We start from the raw sequence: 26926 nt of genomic DNA, 5'->3' as shown, positions 1-26926 counted from the left end.
GTTGCTTGCTGCTATTGAGTATGAAACTTGAAACCAAACCCTTCGAGTACTACAGCCATTTTTTTAATGGTTTGATTTTATTTTTCTTTGACATATTTCAATTTCTATTGTCATTAAAAACGCCATAAACTAATCAGTCTATAGATTGTTTTAACGATTTCAACGGATGATTCTATTAGTGAGATTTTTAGGTCAGAAACTATGATGATAATTTTTTAAGTGCATATATCAAATGATGTAACTCTAGACCTGTTTAAATTGTGGCAAAAAGTGCGTTGGTTAATTTCAATAATAGAATTATCCCTCTCAGAAGTGACGGCAAATCATACCCTGACAAATGTCGAACATGTCTTTTATGAAAACCATTCTATGGATTATAAATCTGCCAACAGAAAATAATTACGATAACTCATGTTTTTAGATACAGGATACATTGCTCAAGATTATCAGTGTATTAATAAAACATTTGATTCAAAAAATAATAATGTAATGATTTTTTTTTATATTTTGCAAAATTTAGTTTAATATAATTTTAATATAATCTGAAATAACCTTTAAGTGGAATCATTTCAATATACAAATGAACATCAACAAAAGGTTTTGTATATATATATAAATTTCTTCGACAAACTTCAGTTGGTATTAATGTGATTAAAAATGAGACAAATTATCCAGTCTATACATTGTTTTAATTATCAGAAATTATGATCATTGTTTAAGTCCTTATAATATATCATATAACTCGAAATCTGTTTAAATTGTGACGAAAAGTCGTTGGTTAATCTAAGAAGTAATTCACCAATCGAATAATCTCTAACAAAAGTGACAGCAGAGTATACCCTAACAAATGTTGGTATGCCGAACACGTTTTCTATAAAGATGGATTATAAATGTGCCAACAGAAAATAATTGCAAGAAACAAACAGCATACATTGCTCAGTATAATTAGTGTATTAATAAAAAAAAACTGATTTAAATAACTTCAGTGTAACCTTTAGATTTTGAATGAACAAATTCTATAAAAATTCAACGACATATAACCTACCAAAATTTAAGGTCATATGATATGTTCTTAAGTGGCGTAACATTTTATTTGACTATACTATACTAAAATATTTTGAGATAAATTGATGAATTTATTAGATTTTTATTGTTTCAGTTTGTCCTACTCCTGGTCAAGGAAGAGTTGGAACCGTCTATCCTTACGAATGTATAGTGATATGAGATTTACTTACAAATTAGAAAAGATTCTCCATGTACAAAAAATAAAATACTCAACAATAGTTCACTTATATATTTATTTCCTTCAAAATTAAAACAATTTACAAATAGTTAGATAATCCACATTTAGTCAATGTTTTGTAGTTTTTTTCCAAGAACTGCATCTCAGTACCCACATCAACGGAAATTAATTAGAAAAAATTTGGAAATTTGTATCAATCAAAATATTATTTTAGTATGAAGTTACGTTGAATGGCTTGGAATCTATTTAAACATATTTCGCTCCATATTTCGTGTTTCATGAGGTATTTTAATTTTCTTAGTGTAGAAACAAATATACATCCCTTGAGACAAAAATATATTAATTGAAAATTTTTATTCCATACTTTGAACCATTATAATGAAGAAAAACATGCGACAAATTCTCTACTTTTCCTCTGTAACTGATAGGAGTGAGTGGGAAAGCTGACCAGATAAAATTTTATCTCACATTAGAAATTTTGACAATTTTTTTATAATCAGGAAGGAAACTTTATTTAAGATTTTTATAATGATCGTTAGGGGAATTTTTCAATGGTTAGTGGGAAAACTAAATGAAATAGTTATTATATTGAGGTCAATGTTCAGTAAAATCATCATCAAACGTTTATTCCACATTTGAGTAATTATATGAGGCGTTATTTGAACAATTATTCGGAATTGCCGCGTTTTTGCTTTTCCAAGTGAACAGTACCGGATTTAGGAGAGCTAGTCGTTAAAAAAAGCGAAAATTTGCGAGGTACGAGTGAGTGGAGAAGCTGACTAAATAAAATAGTTATTTTTGCCTCATTTAATTAACAAACTTAATAATCATCATAAAAGGAACTCAATGCTCAGTGAAATTTGGTATCAAACCTTTATCCGTGTACTTTCACTTTTACCTTTAAAATAAATGGTAGGGGTGAGCGGGAAAGCTGATTAAATAAAAGCGTTTATAACTTTTGCTTCATTTTATTGAAAAACTTAATTATCATCAGGAAGCAAGCTCAATATTCAAGAAAATGTGATATCAAAGCTTTATCCATATATTTTTTCCTCTGTCCCATTAAAATAACTGGTAGGGGTAAGTAGGAAAGCTGATTAAATGAACTTTTTATAAATGTTGTTCCACTTGAGAAATTTTGACTTAATAACATCAGGAATTAAACTCAATACACAGTAAAATTTGACATTAAACCCTTATTCCGCATTTTTTCAAGTATTGGAGGCGTTATTTGAACAATTAATAGGAATTTCCACATTTAGGCTTTTCCAAGTAAACAGTGCCGGATTAAGGAAGGCTAGTCGTTAAAAAGATGGAAAATTAGCAAGAAAAACTTTAATTTTTGAACATTATTTATAAATTACAATAAATAAAATCCTCCTCTTGTTCTTTTTCCTTAATGTTCCACAAACATGGTTGATTACTTGGCAACGTCGACCAAAAATTGATAATTTGAGCGTTGAAAAGAGAGAATAATTATGGTTGTATTAGTTTTTTAATGCCATTTAGAAACTTGTAATTTGTCTCTACATTAAAACGAACTCGATTATAATTAAAGATATGCAGTAATGACACTAACAGTTACATTATCTGGTCCTTCAAGCCTTCTAGGTGATTAATATCCGGCTCGAAGGACCAGATAATGGAACTATAAGTGTTGGTGTAGTTAATTATTATAATTATCATTATTTCTTAAAGTTAATTTCAGTTTTAGAATGACACAATGATGATTTTTTTAGTGAATATCTATTAGAATCAAACTAGATTTCATATTTCAATAATATGAAACACAAATTCACGAAAATGCACTATCATTGAAGTTTTATGGTAGATTTGTCAATAAAACTATCCCAAATTGTTTTTCTCAAACTTAGAACTTAAGAGTCCTTCAAATCTTTTCGACGTGAAAAAGTGTTGATAAAGATAAACTAGTTATAACGAGATCAAAAAAACAATTTGCAGCTTTCTATTTCTAGTTATTTCCCGGCTCGAACGACCAGAAAATATTACCGTAAGTGTTGGTGTAGTGGTTTAGTATGATGATCATCGTTTCCTGAAGTTTGTTTAAGTTCTAGAATGGCACGATCATTTTTTTTAGTGAATCTATATTAGAATAGAACTAGATTTCATATTCCAACAATATCAAACATAAATTCATGAAAACGCATTATAATTGAAGTATCATACTAGATTTAATAACAAAATTAAGAGCCTTTTAAATCGTTTCAACGTGAAAAAACGTTGATTAACAGGCAATTTTGGTGCTGAACATTGAAAATTATAATGTTTGTATCAATTTCTTTGGAAAATTTTGTTATTCAAAACTGAAATTCATCGTTACAGTAAAGAGAACTCAATTATAATTGAAGACATGCAGTAACCACACTAAAAATCACATTATCTAGTCTGTCAAGCCTTCTAGTTGATTAATATTCGGCTCGAATGACCAGATAATGGAACTATATGTATTGGTGTAGTTGATTAATATCATTATCATCGTTTCCTAAAGTTGATTTTAGTTTTTGAATGACATAATGATGATATTTTAGTGAATCTAAATTAAAATCGAACTAGATTTCTTATTCCAAAAATATGAAACACAAATTCATGTGAACTAACATAAATTGTTCTTTTATCCCAGATTTAGGACTCAATTTTCTTTTTAATCATTTCAATGGGAATGGACGTAGATAAAATAAAGTACTCACTTTCGATAACTCGAAATTTATATGCGTCACATGGCAGTTCGACTTATCGTAATTCCACTGTGTAAAAATTGCTTGCAAACAATAGCAACCAAAAAATCAACCCCCTACTGCAAGAAAAGAATACTAAAAAGACAATGACCCGAAGATCTATAAGATAAACTCGCAGAGAATCTCAAGTCACTCTCTGCATCACACCATTTACTTATTACTCACTAGAAGTATATTATAAATTCGCAAATAAAAATAAACTGATGATTCGTTTATAAGAAGAGTGTTGCGGGTACTGGCAGACTGCAAACTAATGTTACATCTAAATGGAAGTTTAAATAAAAATTACAAAAGGTCTTATAATGTACAGTTTACTTACTGATGCAGTCTTCTCTAGATCATATATACTCTAATACCTTAACTCTGTATCCTAATTGTAAATTCATTGTATTTAATATTTGTCAATGGATTATCATTTAATATATTTTTTATTTTTGGTTTCTAAGCAGTGTTCTCGCAGCGTAATTCATTCAATTTTATTTGTTTGTTCAAAATTTTAACACGTATAAATATTAGCTACTAGTATTGGTGTATATGTTAACCGAATAGTTCCTTGCCCTTGTTTAAGACTTGTTGCGATGTTAAAACTTTAACGAGGTAAAATAGTAACGTAACAACTATGTATTTATATATTCCTTACCGATTAAGAAAATGAAAATCGTTAACGACAACAAAACGTTCACATTCAAAGTCTTCAACAGTATTAGAATAAAAATTGTGTTTAGATCGTTATTTTACTCCGTTAAATGTTGTTCTAGACAAGAATTCAATTTAACTTGACCCTCACGAAACTTATCCATATTTATCGTTAAATTACATCATTACAGATACTCATTTTCATTATATTTTTCACTATATTACTCTGATTTAAGTAACACACAATTTATAAATTCTAACAATTACACTTTCTGGTCTTTCAAGCCTTAAATAGATTCATATTCGGCTTGAAGGATCAGGTAACGTTATTGTAGTAGTTCGGTATAAATTGTTTGAGGAAGTTGAAGATAACGTAATGATGATTTTTTTAGTATATGTATTTATATTAGAAGTAAGCGGAATATTGTTATTTCAACACTATCAAATACAAATTAATAAAGATGCACTATAACTGAATTTTGGAGAAAGATTTATTAACCACATTATTCGAAATTGTCCTTTTATGAGATTTAAGACTTAGCATCATTTCAATATGAAACAACTGGCAACATCGAGATAAAACTGGCAATTTTGGTATTGAAGAGTTTTTTTTTTTGAAAATTGAAATTCATTTCTACATCGAACTTGATTATAAAATATATGCAATAACGACACTAACAATTACATTATCTGGTCCTTTGAGCCTTTTAGGTGATTAATATCCGACTGGAAGGACCAGATAAAATTACTGTGAGTGTTGTTGCAGTTTATTAGAATGATTATCATTGTTTCCTGAAGTTAATTTTAGTTTAGAATTTAATATGATTTTTTAGTGTATCTATATTAGAATCTAACTAGATTTCTTATTTCAAAACTATAAAATACATATTCGTGAAAACGCACTATAATTGGAGTTTGATGCTATATTTATCAACCAAATTAGCCAAAATTGTGCTATTACCTTAGATTTAGGACTGGAGGAGCTTTTTAAACCATTTCAACGTGAAACATTGTGGAGAAACTTGCAACGATATAAATTTTCGCGTTGAAAAGAGAGAATTCATATCAACGTTAAACGAACTCGATTATAGTTGAAGATATATAGTAACGGCACTAACAATAACATTATCTGGTCCTTCGAGCCTTTTAGGTGATTAATATCCGACTGGAAGGACCAGATAAAATTACTGTGAGTGTTGTTGCAGTTTATTAGAATGATTATCATTGTTTCCTGAAGTTAATTTTAGTTTAGAATTTAATATGATTTTTTAGTGTATCTATATTAGAATCTAACTAGATTTCTTATTTCAAAACTATAAAATACATATTCGTGAAAACGCACTATAATTGGAGTTTGATGCTATATTTATCAACCAAATTAGCCAAAATTGTGCTATTACCTTAGATTTAGGACTGGAGGAGCTTTTTAAACCATTTCAACGTGAAACATTGTGGAGAAACTTGCAACGATATAAATTTTCGCGTTGAAAAGAGAGAATTCATATCAACGTTAAACGAACTCGATTATAGTTGAAGATATATAGTAACGGCACTAACAATAACATTATCTGGTCCTTCGAGCCTTCTATGTGATTAATATCCGGCTCGAAGAACCAGATCATGTTACTGTGAGTCTCGTAGTAGCAACTGGCAACTTTTTAGAAAAAAAATTCGATTTTAGTTGAAGATATGCAGTAACGATATTAACAATTACACTTTTTGGTCTTTCAAACCTTCTATAGATCCATATCCGGCTGGAACGATCAGACAATGTCATTGTATAGTTATTGAATATGAATATAATCAACTTCTCTATAAGTTAAATTATTTTTAAAATGACATTCATGATGATTACGTTTTTTTATTGTATTTATATTAAAATGAAACTAGATTTCTTATATTTCAACAAATAATTATGTCTAAATTAAATTAAAAAGGACGGCGTCTTCCAAAATTACTCTATCTATTCTTGTCTAGAACCCGCAAAATATTGTTCTTACTTAGACATCCCTTAATTTATATAATACAGTATATTAAACCAACTCCATTGCTACAAGACAAGAGTAAGTTAGATCCTACAGTTTTTTTTTGTAAATGACAATAATGAAAAATGAATTTGACTATGCAATTTACTTTAAGAATTAATTTTTTTATTTAGGCACGACACCGGGTATGCGATTCGAGCGTGCCTCAGACGAGAATCCCTTAGAGCCGTCAGGTCCTTTTGGTTGACGCATCACCATTAGTTTCGGTCCTGTATCGTCCACCGAAATGGTTCGCAGTCTACTTATTAGTCTTTCTGGCCGGGCTTGGACATCACTGTAATACAAATGGCAGTTGCTAAAAATTAACCAAGAAAAATTTAAATAATTCAGGGTACAGTCTTACAAAAAAATTTAGAAGTAAAACAGCGCCAACTCCATTCATGGAGCCAGAACCTCTAAATATGTAGACTGTAACGCACTTCCTGTCGTGTCCCACTAAAACTATCAAAGACCGATTGGTCTTCAGTTGCTTTCTATTACATGCACCAAATCACCTATGATAACAATAATATGAAGATGGCGTATTAAATGACCGTGTCCGGTTAAAAGATAAGTAATAACAAGTGGCGAGAGAATAATCCTTGCAGTTGCTCCAGCGCCCAAACCTTGCAACCATTACAAATCAGTTCTTGTTAGACTTTCTGCATCTAGAGCACACCAGTTCGGTTATTGTGGTATTTATAGAATCTGTACTGTAGGAGAAGATGGGATAGACCATATTCCATCACAGGAAACACTTTTAACTTATACTGAAATGAATATAAGCATGATATTCTTCATCTTTACAAAATAATGTCATTGCTGCTTGTTATGAGTATTGTCAGTAGTTCAAATGAATTAAGTAGATAATTCAAGATAGTTTAATTGTATCAAGTTTGAATCCACCTAACGATTCGTTAAAATTATTGGTGTTTCAGTAAAGTGAATTTGAGGAATATAAAATAATTGAAAAAGCAAAATCACTGTTCTGTATAGTCAATAACATCAAAGAAAAAATGCCCAACAACAAAGTGGATCAAAATTTCTTCATCTTTACAAAAACATGTCAGTTATTAGTTTTGGAGGTAGTTCAAATGAACCAAGCAGATAATTAAAGGTAGTTTAGTGTCCTCAGCAGAAGCCTGCCATTGATCCTGGATTCATCTGTGCGGCTCTAATATTCAGTATTGTAGACTTGAAGTCTTCCGGGAAGTATAGAAAATATGAGAATAACAGACTAAAATCATTATAGGCGAAATAAAATTATTTGAAGGACAAAAAATTCTTACTAACCTGACTTTAACAACATTGCAAGCGGAGGATTTTCCACTTCTATGATTGGTGACGAGGACAAATTCAACAGTATCTCCAACTTGTAGACTGGCGTTATCTTTAACTTCGGTCATGTGAAAAAATAGCTTTTTTCCTTCTTCGACTTCGTAAGCCAGAAAACCGAAATGACCTTTGATGGCATCGACTGTAGCTTTTAGTTTTTTCCTCACGGCCACTATGTTAGCAGCTCTGCCGGTGGTATCGACCTGGAATTGAACGTGATCACCAACCTACAAAAAAAATTGAATAAAACAATACCTTATGATGTTAGCAATTTAAGAATATGTGGTTTTGATCTAAGACTCTGGGAGATGTAGCTACAGTATTTGGTATAGGAGAAATAAGTTTTTCATGGATTTTCAGAATATTTCATGCCTCAGGATCATTGTCTCTAAAAAGAAAAGGAAAATGTGCATGCAAATGGAAAATAACTCCAAGATTGATACATTTTAAACAGAAGCAAACTACATCAAAGAAAGACAAGCAAAGACCTTCCAAGGATTTTGGTGGATTATGGTTTTGTAATGAACACCTTAACTGTATGAAAAATGTTTTTGGGAGTTGACCGGGAGGAAGAAACTCATAAAATAATGACAAAACGTTTAGAATCAAGTGTTTCATAAATTTTAAAAAAAATTTCAAACTTCAGGATCATTATCTTAAAAAATAAAAGGAATGTAAGGTCACAAATGGAAAAGAGCTCCAAGAAGAGATAAATTCTAATTAGAAATGACAAAAAGACAAATAAAGAGCTTTAATGGATGGTAGTATTGAAGTGATTGCTTCAACTTTCAAATTTTTGTTTTTGTTTGATTCACCACTTTCTTCTAACAGTCTGGCAACCTTCTCTTTTGCATAGATTTCCTCAACGACGAGGGAAAGGTTTTTGCAGGCTGCAAAAACTCAGAAAATTATAGAAAAAGAATTAGTATCAAGTGTTTCCAGAGTTTTGGTGTTGAAATGAACATCTTAACTGTACGAAAAAGGCTTTTGGGAGTTGACTGGAAAGTAAAATGAAAGCAAAACGCTTAGCATGAAGTATTTCAAGAAATTTATGGACATTTTGATAACAGAAAAGTTTATCCTAGAAAGACAATCTCAGAAAGGAATTATTGAATCATGACATACCTCAATATGTTCGAAAAAGGCTTCTGGAAGTTGAGCAGAAGGCAAAATGATGACAAAACTTTTAGTATTGTAATTATTAGTAGTAATTATTTGTAGACGGATAACAATAAAGTGTTTTTAAACAAAGTGAAAGTGATAATATATGCAGCATATTGTTAAACACCCTTCTAATCATATATTTTCAGTTTTTTTTTCAACATATGGCACTGGAGGCTCGGTTCCTATCATTTCACTCACATATCCTTAGTTATAATTTTATCAGCCATGCTTTACAACCCATTTTTATTAAACAAAATTTGATGAATTCTTCAGCAAAACTACATTATGTAATTTTCCAAATTAGAAAACTGTCTATTTGGTAAAATTGGTTATCAATAGATTTTATTTTTGATTAGAATTAAATAGATGGTAAAAACACTATGATTTATTATATTTGTTTTTCTTAATTCATATAAACAATTTAGAAGACATAAAAGATAACTTTTTCTAGAGAATTTTTTATTAAGAAACTTGGGAATAAATCCAAGGGTTTGCGGTCTTAAAAACGTTAATATTGGAGCTCAGAGAGGGTACTAGGAGCCCCCAATAGGTCATTAGAAAGTGTCTTGTCACCAGTTTCCCAACACTCTATCCAATTAACCAGATTGTATAAAAAACCACATCTAATGTTCATTACAGTCCTTTGCGTTACAGAACTGTTCCAACATATTGAATAGTTCCCTCTCTAACCCACTTTTGTGACTCTCCAATAACATGATTTTGTGAGCATCTAATTAATGAAAATCGGTATCCTAATGAACTTACCTGTAACAATTCTCTTTTGTTAACCAATCCCATAATTCCAAATTCGTATTCTTCCACTTTATCATTGTGATTTTCACTTTTCGTTCTGATAAGTCCGGAGTACTCATTCTGATCGGGGTTTACGGATCGCAAAGGTCTCACGACGGTACCTTCTAGTATATCTCCTTGATATTCCGGTAGAGTAATGGTACCTTTTGGAATAACTTTAACGTTCTCGGCAGAAGAACAAGAACCGGAATTACCACGGGTACCTAAGTTATATTCCACTTCAGTACCTAAATCTAGACTACTAGATTCGCCCCCGAAATTACTGAAATAAAGAAATAGATAATTAATATTGATTAAGGGAATATTATAATGGAAAATTGATGTACCTAAAATGGAAGAAAACTTCTTTATCATGTTGCATTGTTTCAATAAAACCAAAACCATCTTTCAATGCTGCTATGAATCCTTGGTAAACTTGTGCACCGTTATTTCTTGTTATTACGTGTTTAATTCCATTGGTTTGGTTAGCGGGTTGAACTATCTGTACATCTACTGCTATAAATTCTTTGTTCCTCTTCACTTGATTGATATTAAATTGAACCTACAGAATAAAAAATTGAGATTACTACAAGAACTTATCCAAGGAACTAGATAATTTATTACCTTATCTCCAACTCTTGGTATTTGTTTTGGATTGCAGTCTTTAGCATAAAAGGAAATTGTCTTTTTAATTCCACTGATGCTATAACCGATCAATCCACATTCTGGATTGCTATTTTCTCCGGTCAAACCGTTTTGATTCTTCGTAGGGCTTCTGTTGTTCCAGTTGCTCAACGGTAAGTCACTTGTCACGATACCCGTTAAGTCGTTTTCTATTCTTATTTCAAACTGTACAGTACCTGAAATTGACTATCTATTAGCTCGAGAAAAAAAATAAAAAAACTCCTACAAGAAGAATGGAATGAAAAAGAAACCTCAATATTAATATCCTTCAAGAAGATTGTTAAAGGAAAGTGGTGAATCAAACAAAAACAACAATCTACACAAACAACCTTAATCAATAAATAAAATAAAAACATCAAAATTGGTAATGAGCTATCTCAATACACTTTCCTGAACTCATTAGCATTTGCTGGGCACATGGACACTATGAAGTGCAAGAAGCCTCTAAAAGAGATAGGCTTGCAAAAAGTGGGATGCCGAAGAGACAGTTACACTGCTACTACTGATGAATTGTTAAAATATGTTATTGACACTAGAATCTAAGTCAAACATCAGGATATGTGGTGACTGCATAATATCCAGAGCAATTTGGCAAGGATCTAGAAGACTATTGGAGTAATAACTGGCATAAAACTCCAGAAAGGGGGAGTGACAACTATTGCAAAAAATGTAACAGACAAGAAGAGAGCATCTTCTCTATCAGTGCTACTTGTGTCCCATTATTTCTTTTCTTTTTGAAGATAATCCCTCTGAAATATTTTTAGAAAATTTATGGAACACTCAAAGATAAACGTTTTGCCATTATTTTCTTCCTTCCAAAAGCTATTTCTGTAAAGTTAAGGCAATCACTTCACATGTGTTATTTCTAATTAGAATTTTTCAGTTCTTGAAGCTCTTTTCTATTTGTGTACTTATATTCCTTTTCTTTTTCCAAACAATGAATCTGCAGCTTGAAATGCTCTTAAAATTCTTGAAACACTTGCTGTTAAATGTTTTGTGATCTTGGCTTCCGGTCAACTACCAACAGGACAGGATCATTTTTTGAAATAATTTAGCAAACTATAATAACAAACAGGACGAGCACTTTCATCAGTATTTAAAAGAAATAGTGGACAGATATCAGGATTAAAGAGATTTTCCATCAAAGAATTATAAAGAAAGTTTCATGGAAGTATAACATGAGGTTTCAACATTTTTCTATTTATTTACTTTGTTTCTTCTTCAAAAGCCACAAAGACAATGAGCAGGAAATATACCTTTTAAAGATTCATTTTCCTAGCTCTGAAATCACTAAAAATGCTGAAAACCAAAATAAAATACTGGCAGAAGGATGGAGACTTTCAAATCACTTGGCAAAGTGGGCAATGCTACAAAAAGGCTTCAAAGGAATGAGTAAACATCTTCAAAAGCATTTTCAGGCCCACGTATACCTAAAATATGGTGACAAACAAAAACAGTATTCATATCAAAAACGAGCAGAAGATCAGAAGATCAACCCCAAAGTCTTATTAACCTCATCCCCTTTTACTTAAAAGCTATAGAGAAAGCCGCTTCACACTAAACAATTCATCAACAGAACACTACATTGCCTACACTTCACATCAATCCATTAAAAGTGAATATCCCTATTCTAAAATATATTATGTAGTAACGGCGGAAATAAATGGAAATACTGTTACTACAGTGAAGGGTTGTCCATAAGGCAACTCTACTGCCACTCTAGTGGGTGACTTTTGATCAACCCCAGTAAAATAAAACTAGTCCCATTCACAAGAAGAAGGAACTCTAGGAGTCATTCTGGATACAATTACTTGCAACAATCATAAAACAAAGAAAAATAAACCAAATTAAAAAGAAAACAATGGAGAAAGAAGTAAGTAATTAATTAAGTAATCAATGTTATAAGATTTTCACTTACCTGGCGGTAACCATTTCATTCTAATGGCACTTTGTCGATTGCTTGAAAACATGCCCGAGCTCGTCTGATCTTGAACGACAGTGAACTCGAACTCGTCGCCTACTTGCACCTCGTTGGTACGTTCGACGTCCAATATTTCGTTAAAATGGAAAAACAGCCTCGCCTCCCTCTCGACACACCTCAGGAAACCGAATCCCTCTTTTACAGAACACACTACACCTTGTTCTCTTTTCTCGCCCGATACTCTGTTTTACAAAAAAATTGATAATAGAAAAATAAGGATGTTTTAAGTTGGTTTATCAATAATTAACTTACTTGAAGCTTTCGTCCAATAACATGATGTGAGTTGCTCTATCCAAAGCATCCCTTCTATCGGTAGCTATTTGAAACTGTACCCAATCACCGTGACGTAGAGTAAAATCTCCCATTTGATCTTTTTCGCTGAAAGATATTTCGACTTCTGAATGATCTGCTGCCCGGTACCTGATTCGACCCGGTAAAGCGTCGTTAGGATTACGTGGTCCTCGATCGATAGGTTTCAGTACTTGTCCTTTCATTATATCCGCCTTCAGATCTTCAAATATGACAGTACCGGGTGGTAAACGGGTGATATTACAAGCCACCTCTTTTCCCTAGATTAAACAAATGAGTATATATATATATATATATATATATATATATATATATATATATATATATATATATATATATATATATATATATATATATATATGAGTTTGAGTCTGATTCATTGTTTATAAATCATCAATTTGCTGCTTTGAAGGGTCGTATCTCTATTATTATATAGTTTTAAAAACAAGCAGTAGTATCCTCATTTTTAGAAGTACTAATTAAGTTCGCCATAACCGTTCCACTGTTCACATATTTATGATCAGTCAGACCCTACAGAAAACACGAGTACAATGTCGATCTTCACCAACTCTCATTGACTTCCACCAGGCATATGACAGTATTCTCAGACATTAGCTGTATGAGGACCTGGTAGGGTTTAGCGTTCCAAAGAAGCTGGTGGATATAGTTAGAATTATAATGAGGAACGCCTCTGGCAGAACGAAAAGGACTCAAAATCAATGAACAGAAAACCACGTTCCAAGTCAGAGAAGAGATCAGATAAGAGTTGCTGCGGGGAACAGATGCTTCTGGGCAGTCCAGAAAGTTTAGAGGGCTCTCACGAAGGTCAAAGCTCACAATTTACAAGACAATAATCCGTCTCGTAGTCACATACGGATGCGAGACATGTACAATGATGATGGAAAGTGGCAGTCAGTTGTTGAGAAGACTCTGGTGCTCTAAGAACAGTAGCGCCAGCAGAAGAAGAATAATAAACTCTGGGCCACCTTGTATGTTCCTACTATTACGAAGAAAGGAAGACCTTGTCGGTTCTAATTGCTTAGGTCACTCTCGACCTAGTCCATGGAGGTTAACAAAGATTGAGGATCCCTCCAAGCGCCACTTGATAATTGTACAAGATGCGCAGTAGTTTTCTACTCGATTCTACAGAAAAGATCAGTTGAACTGCTTATATTGTATCTATGACAGCGTGCCCCTGTAATTAGACCTACCAGAGTCCGCCTAGAAGCAGTATTTTCGACACTCGGTCCAAGGGGTTTGTCTACAGCCATATGACTGGACAAAAATCTCTATTTTTAGTTAGGACTGGTTCTCAAGAAAATTTAACTCGATTTTTACATGATGTTTAGCAGAGAACATTTTGAAGTATAACATTTAAAAACATGGACGTAAGTAAGGAAACTGCAGCGCTCAGCATATAACAGAGACAACAACCATAAAATTCATCACCAAAATGAGGACTTTAATATAATCAACTACGAATCTATAAAAAGAGCTTCCATAACGAACCACAAAACTACATAAATGGGCAACTTTGACCAAAATTTTTTCCACATACAAAAATCATAAAATACCTAGGACAAGTGGACATGTGTAAGATCAGTGAGGAATTTTTGTATTTAAATCGATTTCAATTCATCCTTTTTGCAGTCCTTTTAGATGTTTTGCAACTTTTTCTAGCAAATTAATGGTTATCATGAACATTTTCAAATCATAGAGGCATTGAAAATTCTTTTCAAATATTTTGGAGTCATTAAAAGCAATCATGAAAATATAGAACCATCTAAGACAGTTTTGACCTTTTAGATGTTTAGCCACCTTTTCGTCCAAAGTAGCAGAACAGTCTAAAACAAACAGATATGAGTGAGGTAAGTTTAATGCTGTTAGAAAAATTTGTACAACGTAATTTTTTCTCAAACCTGATCACTACACCTTCTAATCTCGCCAGCAAAAGTGGAAAAACATCTATTAAACTAAATTAAGTTAGTGAGGATTTGTTTAATCAAAAACCGATTCCAATTCACCCTTTTGCTGCTAAAGGAATATAGAATCGCGTAAATCGTAATGAGCTTAGGCCTTTTAGATGTTTTGCACTTTCTTGTAACCATATGATTATAAAAATTCCTACGACGTATTTTTTCCATCAAACCTAATCACAACTTGTCGAAATCACATTAGCCAAAGTGGCAAAACATCTATCAGAGCTAAAATCAATCAGTGAGGCTTTTTTTATTCAAAAATCGTTTCCAATTCGTTCTTTTTGCAGCTAAAGGAGTATTGATCCGTGCAAATCATTTCAACATCAGTCCTTTTAGATGTTTTACCACTTTTTTGACTAAAATAGCAAAATGTGCATAAACTTGGATTTATACGGTAAGTTATCACTGTCAAAAAGTAGATATTGACTTACATTTCTTGTTTGAATTATGTATTCTACATCATCACCTAATCTCAATTCTTCTTTGGTTTTCGCTTCAGAGAAATGGAAAAATATTTCTTTTACTACATCCGCTCTTTCTATAAAACCGAAGCTCTCTTTCATCGAACATACAACTCCTTGATATTTAACAGGATGAGCAGGATTCTCCAGTCTAACGTGACAGGCACCAAGGTTTCCTCTAAATAAAAAATAAGAAAATTACAGGTACATATATTATTGAAAAATTATTGAATTTGATAAGAGTTGTGAAGATCCATTTCATTTAAAACAAAAGGAGTCAAAACACTTGAATGTCACTTCTGTTCAATTCAATTTTCAATCCAACACTGTTCAATTGCTTAGACTATTCAACATATTTGCAAAAGTCACAATTAAATCGGTTGAAAAGTTTTTGCTGTATTCTAAATAAATTTTATTGTACACTAACCAACAAAATTGAGACAATTTGGGTATTTTAAACTTTAGAAAAAAATTACAAGTAATTTGGACAAGAAGTTTCTGAAGATGATAACTTGGTTATCGAAACGCGCGTAAGACAGTGTAATGGTGAGTGTTGACACAGTGGTAGTATGTAAATATTGTGTTCAGTACAAAATTTCTATACAAAATAGGTAGCCTCCTACCAAAGGAGGATTTTCGTCCCATTTCCCAATGTATCAGCACTACTTCTTCAAGGTACCTAAGATGTACCCAATATGCTCCTCAAAATCTCAAACTACGTTTTACAAAATCATCCGCGAGTGTACCGCTCATGAGCTCATACAATCAACAGTTATTCCCTGGCTATAGTTTCCTAGGAGTATATTTGCCTGTTTCAACCCTTGTAGATTGTTTCCGTAACTGGTTTTACACCAATCTACATTCATTTCCATTATTTACCTCATTGTTCATGACCAGAGTTCATGCATCAGAGGATAATTTCATTTTTCTTACCTAACTCATTTAACTTGTACAATGCACTTCCAAACTAGCTTGGATTTTATAACATTGGAGATTATAATGATTGATTGGTTTTGGAGCGTCTATATAGGTTCAATTCTATATGCCTTAGTGATGGCTAACAGGAATGGTCTATTTGAGTAGAGTAGATTCTCTGACTAGTGTCTTAAGGTAGTATTTGAAGGAGCAGAAGATTTCTTGTCTTTTCTGGGCATATGCGAGAGTTCCTTGAACCCCTTTGCTGATATGGTTATAAGTATTTGGGATTGTCTTGGGCCTGGAGTATTTTTTCTTGATCCTATTCTTTAGCCATCTGTTAGTTATTGATGCTACATCTCATAAGGCCACAGTAAAGCTATGGTCCAAAATATGGAGTCGTATACCCTGATGGCTTGCACTCCCACGTTTGCTTAAAAGTGCACTCAATACCTTCAGCACCTTCAGAGTCGCATGGCTATCCAGAGAGAATGTGAATATGCATTCCAATGAGCTCATCTGTTAAATGGCGGCAACCTTACCTAAAAAATTGTGACTGATTTTCACATCTTCATGGCGAGCTTACATTTTGATCCACAAATTCCCAATCCAGCTCCTTACATTGGCTTTTGAACCATCCATGTACCAGAGGAATACATTTAGAGCTTTCTGAAGGTTTTAACTGACCCAAAATTAACTCTTGGAATGAGATGTCGTGTCCATCATACTGTGCCTTGGATCCATCGGTTTGACCCTGCTTTCCAGCTTTATCAATTCTATAATTCTTAGGTAATTTGTTAAATTTTCAGGATTTAATTTTTTTGTCAGATTTAATAAAAAATTCAATAAAATCTGGAAAACAATCAGAGGACCCGCACATAGTTCTTCTTCTGGTGTCAATTACAGCTGGATTATTCTTTTGGTCAAAAGAATTTTTCATGAGTTTGATGAGGTAGGGTGTGAGGTCGTGAATTTACCTCACTAACACTTGATCTTTTGTTCCTTCCCATCTCTTGAAACCTTCTTAATCCTGTAGAAATTGGACGATTGTACCATTAAGTTGTGAAAAGCCTTATCATTTGATACAATAGCTTTTGCATGCTCTTTTTTATAACTTTACACTCAAAATTTTGATGTTTTTTCTAAATCTTGCCTCTTCTGTTAACCTACCTCTTAGTAGCGCTACAATATTCTTTAAAACAGTTCTAGAACACTCAAAGACACTCAAGAATATTCAATAAGTCAGTTAGAATATAAGCAACGTAATATAAGAAACAGTATTTCCTTATTTGAAAAATTATTTCATATACAGGATATCCTTTATTGATTTCTATAATTTTTTACAGTAATAAATATATATTTTTTTTAAATAAAAATCAGGAGACTCTTACCGATTGTTGGTTGCAATTTGAAAGCTAACTTTGTCTCCAGATCTTAATGTTACATTTCCTTCGACATCATCTTTGGTGTAAGGCAAGAAGAAGCATTCTCCTCGATTTTCATAACTAATTCTTCCAGTGGTGTCACCAGCCGAACCCTCAGCAGACCTCAATTCTGTAGTTACCGTACCGGTCACACGTTCCTCACTCATAACCTACATTTTTCGAAATTACAAGAAATTTTGAGATTACGGGATATTTTCGGCATTTAAAAAAATATTTAAAATTCAAAAGAAATAATGGAAGTTCAACTATCGGTTATATATTACTTACTACCTCTGGGGCAATTTTCGTAACTGCGCTTGCAATAGGTTTTCCGGTACGTCTGTCGTATGTCATTTCAAATTCGACAGGATCCCCAATTTTCAAGTGTTCTATGTTTCCACTAAACTGACTAAAATGGAAGAAGAGACGCGCTTGGCGTTCGCAGCATTGAATAAACCCGTACGAGTGCTGAAATAAACATCAAGTTTAAAATTATTATAAAAAACAATTTAACAATATTACGAAAAATTTATGTGGTAAACTTCCTATAATATAAAGTTTTAATATATGAGACAATACTATTCAAGATACCTATGTTTATATGCCTTTAATTCATCAACAACAAAGTAATTCATCATTTAGTGTATTTGAATTACTTTGTAATCATTTGAACTATTAGAAGCCTCTCTATTGGAAAAATTATTATGAATTGAATATTGAATTTTTGTATATATATATATATATATATATATATATATATATATATATATATATATATATATATATTCAAACTAAATTTCTTCTTAAATAATTTAATATCCAATAATATAAAAATATAAAAAAAAATTCATTCATTTTTAAGTAGAACCATAATACACATGATGATAAATCTGGTGAATAAAATGGTTTTAGACCGCCAGGAAAACTTTTAGCAGTCAGAAATGACTTGTGGTATAGCACATTGTCACAATAAATAAGAAATCCTGAAATCCCACATATTTCATTGATGTTGGTTGTTTTAGTATTAACCTCTTCCTCATATGGACACAGAAACTCATGAAATAAGCTGTAAGAGGTCAATATTTAAAACTAGTAAGGTCGTCAATTAAACACCATGAAATTTTTACAAAACCATTAAAACGACCTTAAACAATTACTGAAGATAAACAGACATAAATATACTCTGCAAACATGTCCTATAGTCTCTAGTAGCCTACTATTAGTATTCTGGTTACTTACCAGAAGTTTTTCAATAATTCCAGTTTCTCTAGTACCCAAATTAGAGGAATTAGAAGAATCATTGTTGTAGCTAGTACTAGTATTGTTTCCATTCGAGAAGATGCTGGTATTATTCAATGAATTATCACCACTGCTGTTGTAGACATTATTGGTGCTGTCTAAGGAGAAAGTACCGATGGGAAAACGGGGCGATGTATGTGTGGTACTCGAGGAGCCATATAAACCGTTGTTGTAAGGTTGTAACGATTTTTCTTGCAGCAACGGAAAATCTCCGAAACGAGAAGATGACGTTGATCGAGTGAAGTTGAATGCTTGAGAAGGTTTGCCTGTAAGCAAAACAAATGCAATCACAACGAATCGAAATCGAGACAAATATTACTATATTGGTAAAAGTTAATACCAATATGTTGGAATTATTTACAAAATTTTTTTTAAAAAATAATTGTTTCGACAAAATATACTGAAATTAGATTTAGAAACCATAAATTGGTGCAAATTATCAACAAAAAAACTAACATAAGAAAAGAAAGCAACCCGCCAAGAAGTATTTTGAACAAAAAAAAATCCTATGAAGAAATATTATATGGGAGCTCTAAAATTTATAGAAGATTCTTTTACTTCGTGAAAGATAAAAGTTTCATGAAAATATATTAAGAATTATATTGTATTAGAGGTGTTAGTGTCATTTACAACTCGCCTTCCAGAGCTCTAATCTTTGTTCTTACAAGTTTGTTGTCTAAAGTATTCTTTGTATTTGCTACCAATAGTGGAGTTTCTTCCTCCTGTCTCAAACATAGTCTCATCAGATGCTTCCTGAGGCAGTAATACCCTAATGAGAAGATGTAGCTCGGTTTTACTGGGATTTAAATATTTTTTGGGCCTAGTTGTAGCATAATTTAGTCCTGGAGGGCACGACCACATTGTTTTTCATTCAGTTCCATCTTTCTTGTGTAACTATTTGCTATTACAGATTTGTTGTCTGAAGTATTCTTTGTATCAACTACCAATAGTGAGGTGGAATTTCTTCCTCCTATCCCTGAATCTATAATAATCAGTTTCTGCAAGACCTAGTTTCATAAGATGCTTCCTGAGGCAGTAATACCCTAATGGGAAGATGAAGCTCGGTTTTACTGAGATTCAAATACTTTTTGGACATAGGAGTAATTTAGTCCGGGAAAGCATCACCATAATCTATCACGACCTAGTCTCATCAGATGCTTCCTGTAGCAGTAATACTCTAATGAGAAGATGTAGCTTGGTTTTACTGGAATTCAAATACTTTTTGAATCAAGAAGTATGAGTAATTTTACCCAGAAATGCTTTTCTTTCAGTATTCCCCTTTTTTTCTAACATCATAGAAAGAACAAGTGCCAACAATCCCGGTGGAAGGTATAGATCTCTTCATTTCCTTTGATCCCTGTAAGACCAAGAAGCCAAAAAAAAACTCTGTCATTTTAGCGACAAGAATCTTGTCTAGATTAAATTTTTCTTCAATGCTTTTTCATCAGTTTAGAGTCGTTGATATGGGATCTCATTGTTTCGATTGTTTCACATTTCTCATAATTCCTTTTTAGTTTCATTCACACTCATCTTTTATTGAATTCTTCCTATAAAACGCTTGAAAGGGAATAGAAGCCATAAAAGCCCTAAATACTCAGCGATAAATCATATTTTTTCATTCCTACTCAGCAAGAAGGTAAAATTTTCTTCAATACTGTCATTGGGAAGTTTCCCTAATGAGATGTACTTGGTTAAGGATGAACATACTTCTTGATTTTTTATACTTTCTATCTCATGTCTGTCACCAGATTAAGTAGTGTAAAATGTGTTATAACCTCAACTGCCTCAGTTGGGCGCATCCTTATAACTTCAGCAATGCATACATGCAACCCTTTGAACTTTGTAGAGAGTTTTCCAATGCCCAGAAAAAAATATTTTAATAAAATTAAGATTAAGATGAGTAAATGTATTTGTGTAATTTTATAGAAACAAATTTTAATACTAGTGGATAAACAATTTTTTTAGTAGAAAATGTAATTGTTTGATATCGAAGCACAAATTTGTTGAAATCAGTTGAAATATGTGGTTACAGCACTGATTATTATGGTTTTGATTACATTCAGCAACCGTAAGTGCCTAATGCTTCATTTTGAGGAACTTATGAAAATAATTTAGGGCTTTAGACTAACTTTAAAAACAATAGACAATTAAAAAATCTACAAAAACGTTGAAATTTCAAGTAGAAAGTATAAAAGTTTTATATTCATAAAAAAAACATCAAGTTTTGATAGTCTGAAGCAGAGATAATATGCAATTAGATGGAGAGACATTTTATTTCCTTAAAATCAGCCAAAAAAGTTTTTAACACTAATTTTTTTAAGATAAATATTTAAAATTATTTCAAGATAAATATTCTAAAAAATTGATTTCAGTAAAGTGATCTTACCAGTACTGGCCATAGGTTTAAAATCCATGATGCTAGTATCCTGAGTGATGGTGTCAGGGGGCGGCTGGAAGTTTTTCCACTGAGGATTCGTGGACATATTTGGTACAATGGTTTTTTGCTTCTTCTTTTTAATCTTTGCACTTCTTTTATCGTTTCTTAAGTGTAGTGAATATCACAGAATGGTTTAAAAAAACAGTATTTATTTAATAAATACCCCCAAAGTCAATTATGGCAGCCGAATCATCAAAAAATTACCCACTTCAAAATGATTCCATTCACAATATACTCAATTACCAACAAGTTCACAATATATCAAGTGAAAAAAAGACAATCCAATGGTATAAAAAATTACAACTCACAGTCACTCAAAATTTGTATGAAACGTATGAAAAATTAAATAAAAAATCCTCAGATGTCTTCAATGCGTGCTGGGTGCGTTTTGTGCTATAATGCTCATAATTTTCTTCAAGGCCCGTAGTTGCGCTGTATACTTGTTACTTCAAATTTTCTATGCTAAATTTCGAGGTTCTTAGTTACACAAGCTGAAACAATTTCACATGTTATTTGACATTTTTACATTTATTTTGCTAAGTGTCAACTAGTCAACCAAACATTTTATAAACATGTGTTTATATGTAACAATGAATACATTTTACACCTTTTAAATTATAATTGGGTTTTATATCCTTATAGAAAACTAGAAACACAAAAAATCCAGAACCATCTTCTTCGAACAGACAAAATAAATAAAATAAATCTTCACTAATTGGAAGATAGACACAGGTTAAAAATTAAAGATTATTTCCACTGAAAATCATCTCACAAGTGTCTAGACATAATGAGTATTGGTTGAAATACTCAGCAACAAAGGTTGTGGTGATTTTGAACAATCAGTAAACCATTTTATGATATATGGTTTGAAGGTTAGAATTTGCCAGTCTTCACTCTCACTGAAGTTTTTTTTGTTTTGAATTTGAAAATCTTTTAATAAAATAACATAAAATATTAAAAAATAAAAGAGGTAAATTATGAAAATGCATCAAAAAGTCATCAATACCATAAATAAATAAAACTGCATCAACAAATTACTAAATAGAAGAAAATCATAGTCTTATCATCTTCTTAAAACAGATTATAGATAAAATAATTCCTCATTAATTGGAAGATGTATAATAAAAATTAATTACCTCTGAAAGTTTTGTTTTGAACTTATACATTATGATTTTGTAAATTTCTGAGTATATCATCCAGATCCCATTTTGGTATTACCAAAAGTGTAGCTATCACATCTCTGATAAATCTATTTATCTCTTTAAAGAGATAAATGGAAACACTTGTAGGAGACAAGCACACATAAATGGGCCCTCTGCTTCCCTTACCAATCAACTACCCCTCTTAAACATGTGTGAAATTCGACTAGTCACTCTAACCAGACAAGGTAATCTAAGATATTCCATACTATAGACTTGAAAGGAAAAGAAACTGCAGAAAGAGATTCAAACATTTGGGAAGCTTTACTGTCTACCAATTCACTTTGCAAAGAACATCGGCCTGTGGTAGTTCCAAATGGGGCAACAATTCATGATCACCTCACTGTCATAACTATAAACTATGTGTAGGATCATGTGAGATATATTTCTTCTAAATAATGGAAGTTGCTTGTCAAAAACACTATATATAGCTCATGGGTTTAATTTTTAAATCAGTCAATAGAAAATTGAATTAAATTTCCACAGTAACCATTTAAACTTTTAAATTCATAACTATGAAATGGAAACTTATTTGACAACACACCTGACAGTTTATATCATGTTGACCGCCAAGGCAATTTTTAGAATTTTATTTAATCATATTATATCACTAATATAACAATAATATAAATACAAAGTTATAACCATATTCTTTGTGATGCAGTCATTAAACTTAAACCACGTTTTACTTATACCATCTTTTGTAGATTTCTAAAAATACGACTACCTTGTGAAATATATGGTTTTTCTTCAAAAAATTTCAAATTTGTAAACATTGATTAATAATAAAAACAAGCAAAATACTACAGAACTAATTGAAACGATTAAATATAGTTACAATTATCATGGAATATTTCCAAGTCGATTTTTTTTTCAGTATTTATTTAATTATAGATAAATTATAGGTTGATTTGGTAAATTGTGATTTTATATAAAGTAAAACATTAAAAGTCCGTATTTAAGTACTAAAACATCAATAGAGAAGCAGGGAAGTGAAATTGAGAGCAAGTTCGGAACAAGGGGCAGATAAACGTTCAAATTATTGATTAATAGTTTCACTTTTTAATATTTCACGTAGATATCATACTATGTAGCAATGTTTAATTATACAAAATAAATGTGATATTTGACGAAGTTTTTATAAGTCGGAAATTGAACTACGTCTAGATCTGCGGCATAAATGAAGCACTGTAAAGGGGGTTATACATTTCGGTATAATAAGGTTTTATATAAATATTTTATTGGAAATAATGCGTTAACATACAAATTATAACTCAAAGAAAGGTTATACGTACGATTTGATGGAATATTGAAGTTTATTTTCGAAATTTTGTTAAAATTTTAACTCACCACGACACAGCACAGCACTGACGACATGCCGCCATGTTGAATGTCAACATGCTGGAGAAAAACAAAAACCGTCAAAAGAGTTTCGACTTTTAATTGTGACAGTGTGAGTTTTTGATAAATATTTTTTGTGATAACCCAATTGAAACGTCGAAAGTATATTGAAACTGAAAAAGAACTTTCAGCTTTTTTTCTAAATATTTAAAAATTCGTAAAAAGATATTACTAATCTAATAAAAATGCCTAAATATTTTACCAGATTTCAAATAACTTATTTATATTGCACTAGTCTATTTTTATTTTTGAGTCAGAATAGGTACATTTTCTAATTGGTACTTGATCGTTTTTTACTACTATGGATACAATATTCCATGAAAAGGTTGTTTGGTGTAAATAAATATAGGTCAGATTAACTGATAATTCTGAATTTCAGCAAGAAGGTTCTCTATGTGCACAGCACTGTTTAAATTCGTTGTTACAAGGGCCCTATTTTACTGCCGTTGATTTAAGTACTTTAGCACAAAAATTAGATGACGAAGAAAGAAAAAGAATGGCTGGTGAGTAAAATTATCACTTAAAATATACTGTTATTAAATTTATCATATTTTATTAATAATTTGTAATTATATATTCAAATTTATGTTGATTCAAATAGAATGTGGTGAAGAAAGTGAAGAATATCACAAGTTCCTTCAGCAGCCATCGGGAAATATGGACGATAGCGGATATTTCTCAGTTCAAGTTATAAGTAGTGCGCTACAAGTTTGGGGGTTAGAATTAGTGCCTTATTCTAGTACCGATGAAAGACTCGATAGTAATCCGAGTGAAATGACTGCCTTTATATGCAATTTTCGAGATCACTGGTTTACAATAAGGAAAATTAGCAATCACTGGTTTAACCTAAATTCCCTTCTCTCGAGGCCAGAACTTATATCAGATACTTATTTAACGTTGTTTTTGGCACAGTTGAAAAATGATGGTTATTCCATATTTGCTGTGCTAGGAGAATTACCCGAATGTACCGCCGATGAAGTATTAAGCAGTAGTAAAAGTAAGTTTAATACAACAAAGTTTTATGATTAATAGGGTGTCTAAATTCGAGGAATGGTCAAAGTCAAAATCATTGCATTCAATGAAGCTATATAATCAAGTTCCATTGTTTTTTCTTCAGTTTTTATTGTTCTGTGTGGAGTTACTGATTTTAAGAGTATGTTTAGTTTTTTTAGTTATGCTCTTGCATCCTTATTAACCACTTACAAATTTTATTTCCATTCTGTCCAATGCATCTTCAGTTAAATTATCGTAGAAATCATGACATCTGCAATTGTATCATCGTTTTCCTAATGGTATAATTCTACTTTTAATAATTCATGAGGTAGTTTATGATTATGGAATTTTTTAATCGCAGATGGTATACCTTCCATTTTACTCATGGTATCAAAATTTAAAACCTTTTTAATATAGTCCATTTTAATGCAAATTATATAAGAATGATTGTATTTAAAATTATTTTCTCGAATTTAATACATGAGATATTGAGCTCTAATTTTAAAGAAATGTTTAGAAAGGTTCTTTGTATGAGAAATAAAATCAGGGTCGTGATTCTTGAATTTGAGGCTTCAAAGTTGTTTAAATATTATATTCGTTTAAACAATCTTTTACCCTGAAATAATGGGATTATTAAGCTTAAATTTTGGGAAAATGTTTTGTAAAGGTTTTGGGAATAAAATCAGAATGTGCCGTAGGATCATGATTTTTGAAATACGAGGGTCAAAGTTGTTTAAATATTAATAAAAACATATGTTCAATTAAACAATCTTAGAAGCTGAAATAACGGAAATATTGAGCTTAAATGTTTGAGAAATGTTTATAAAGGATATTTGTATAAGGAATAAAATCATGACTTGACTTAAGGTCATGATTCTTGAAATACAAGGCTCCTAAACTGTTCAAATATTACTGAAAATCATATGCACTTTGTAAAATTTTCAGACTGAAATAATGTAAATATTGAGCTCAAATTTTGAAGCAATATTTATAAAGTGTCTTTGTATGAGGAATAAAATCAGGACAACGTTTTTGCTATAGGCACGTGAATAAATAATTTTTACGTTTTTAAATATATCTTATAACAAAAAATCATATAAACACTAATGAATGACGTTAACTCTTTACAAGATTACTATATGGTGACGTCGCCATATTGGTAATGAGCATTTTAGCGGGAAGTTTCAACAGAAAACTTGATTTTAAATATGAAAAATGATTATAACTTTTGACGTCAAATTTGAGTTATATTTATTATATAAACCACTTATTAGAAAATAGTATAAAACCCCGTTGTAGACATTTGAGACATTCAAGACCTTTTTTATTTGTGAATTATAAATCAATTTTATAATATTTTTCCAACATTATTCTACTCAAATTATATAATTACTAGGAATGTCAATTTCAAGTTTCATTTTGAAAAAAATGAAAATTAGGTTGCTCCTACACGGTTAACAATATAATTGTAGATATATAGGTCCCCTTAGATTGAATTTTCCAATAAACTCCCAAAATGGATTCTAAAAGAAGTGAAAAGTTGAAATTTATTCTAGATATCATTACTTCCGAACCAATGAAAAATGTATCAAATGAAAGTGATCCCGATTTACAAGCAGCACTCCAGTTAAGTCTAGTAGACGATAACGACATTGTACCACAGGAAACGGAAGACAGTGATCTACAGGAAGCGCTCAGGTTGAGTTTGCAAAGTATCCAAACCAGTCCAGAAGAAGAGGACGAAGAAACTCTTTTACAGAAAGCTATCAATATGAGTTTGCAGTGCTAGTGAATGATATATTTTTTTGTTATTTGTTATAATTCTAACTCAGTTATGTATATGATATTTTATCTAATTTTATATATAAATAAAAATAACTTTGTTTACATTGGA

The 26926-nt window shown here is 31.5% G+C and overlaps 3 protein-coding genes across 10 annotated transcripts in view; 2 read left to right on the top strand and 1 right to left on the bottom strand.

Annotated features, from left to right (window-relative positions):
• LOC130446128 (protein crumbs homolog 2-like) overlaps positions 1-1285 on the top strand; it is an 8024-nt gene extending 6739 nt beyond the window's left edge. The window contains exon 4 of the mRNA XM_056782223.1: positions 1160-1285. Within this exon, the coding sequence (XP_056638201.1) occupies positions 1160-1224 (65 nt within the window). The 3' untranslated portion in view covers positions 1225-1285. The remainder of the gene's footprint in view (positions 1-1159) is intronic.
• LOC130446123 (cold shock domain-containing protein E1) lies at positions 1280-24126 on the bottom strand. Of its 8 annotated transcripts, none has more exons than XM_056782213.1 (13): positions 23989-24126; positions 21389-21930; positions 18943-19268; positions 17992-18171; positions 17671-17873; positions 15335-15542; positions 12868-13184; positions 12553-12797; positions 10575-10810; positions 10298-10512; positions 9924-10233; positions 7953-8221; positions 1280-6975 (listed from the first exon to the last, which is right to left on the bottom strand). In XM_056782213.1, exons 2-13 carry the CDS (start codon positions 21483-21485, stop codon positions 6786-6788), a joined length of 2796 nt encoding a protein of 931 aa, XP_056638191.1. In that variant the 5' UTR covers positions 21486-21930; positions 23989-24126; the 3' UTR covers positions 1280-6785. The 8 variants fall into 8 exon arrangements, with proteins under 8 accessions (XP_056638191.1, XP_056638196.1, XP_056638194.1 ...); XM_056782218.1 differs by having other exon boundaries at positions 1280-6954; XM_056782216.1 differs by having other exon boundaries at positions 17995-18171.
• Positions 24005-26926, top strand: LOC130446126 (ataxin-3-like). Its single transcript, XM_056782221.1, has 4 exons — positions 24005-24364; positions 24419-24542; positions 24641-25036; positions 26589-26926. The coding sequence occupies exons 1-4, from the start codon at positions 24341-24343 to the stop codon at positions 26819-26821; spliced, it is 777 nt and encodes a 258-aa protein (XP_056638199.1). The 5' UTR covers positions 24005-24340; the 3' UTR covers positions 26822-26926.

This window comes from Diorhabda sublineata, chromosome 6 (assembly GCF_026230105.1).
Source record: "Diorhabda sublineata isolate icDioSubl1.1 chromosome 6, icDioSubl1.1, whole genome shotgun sequence".
NCBI lineage: Eukaryota > Metazoa > Arthropoda > Insecta > Coleoptera > Chrysomelidae > Diorhabda > Diorhabda sublineata.
This window is presented reverse-complemented; position numbering and strand designations above follow the sequence as displayed.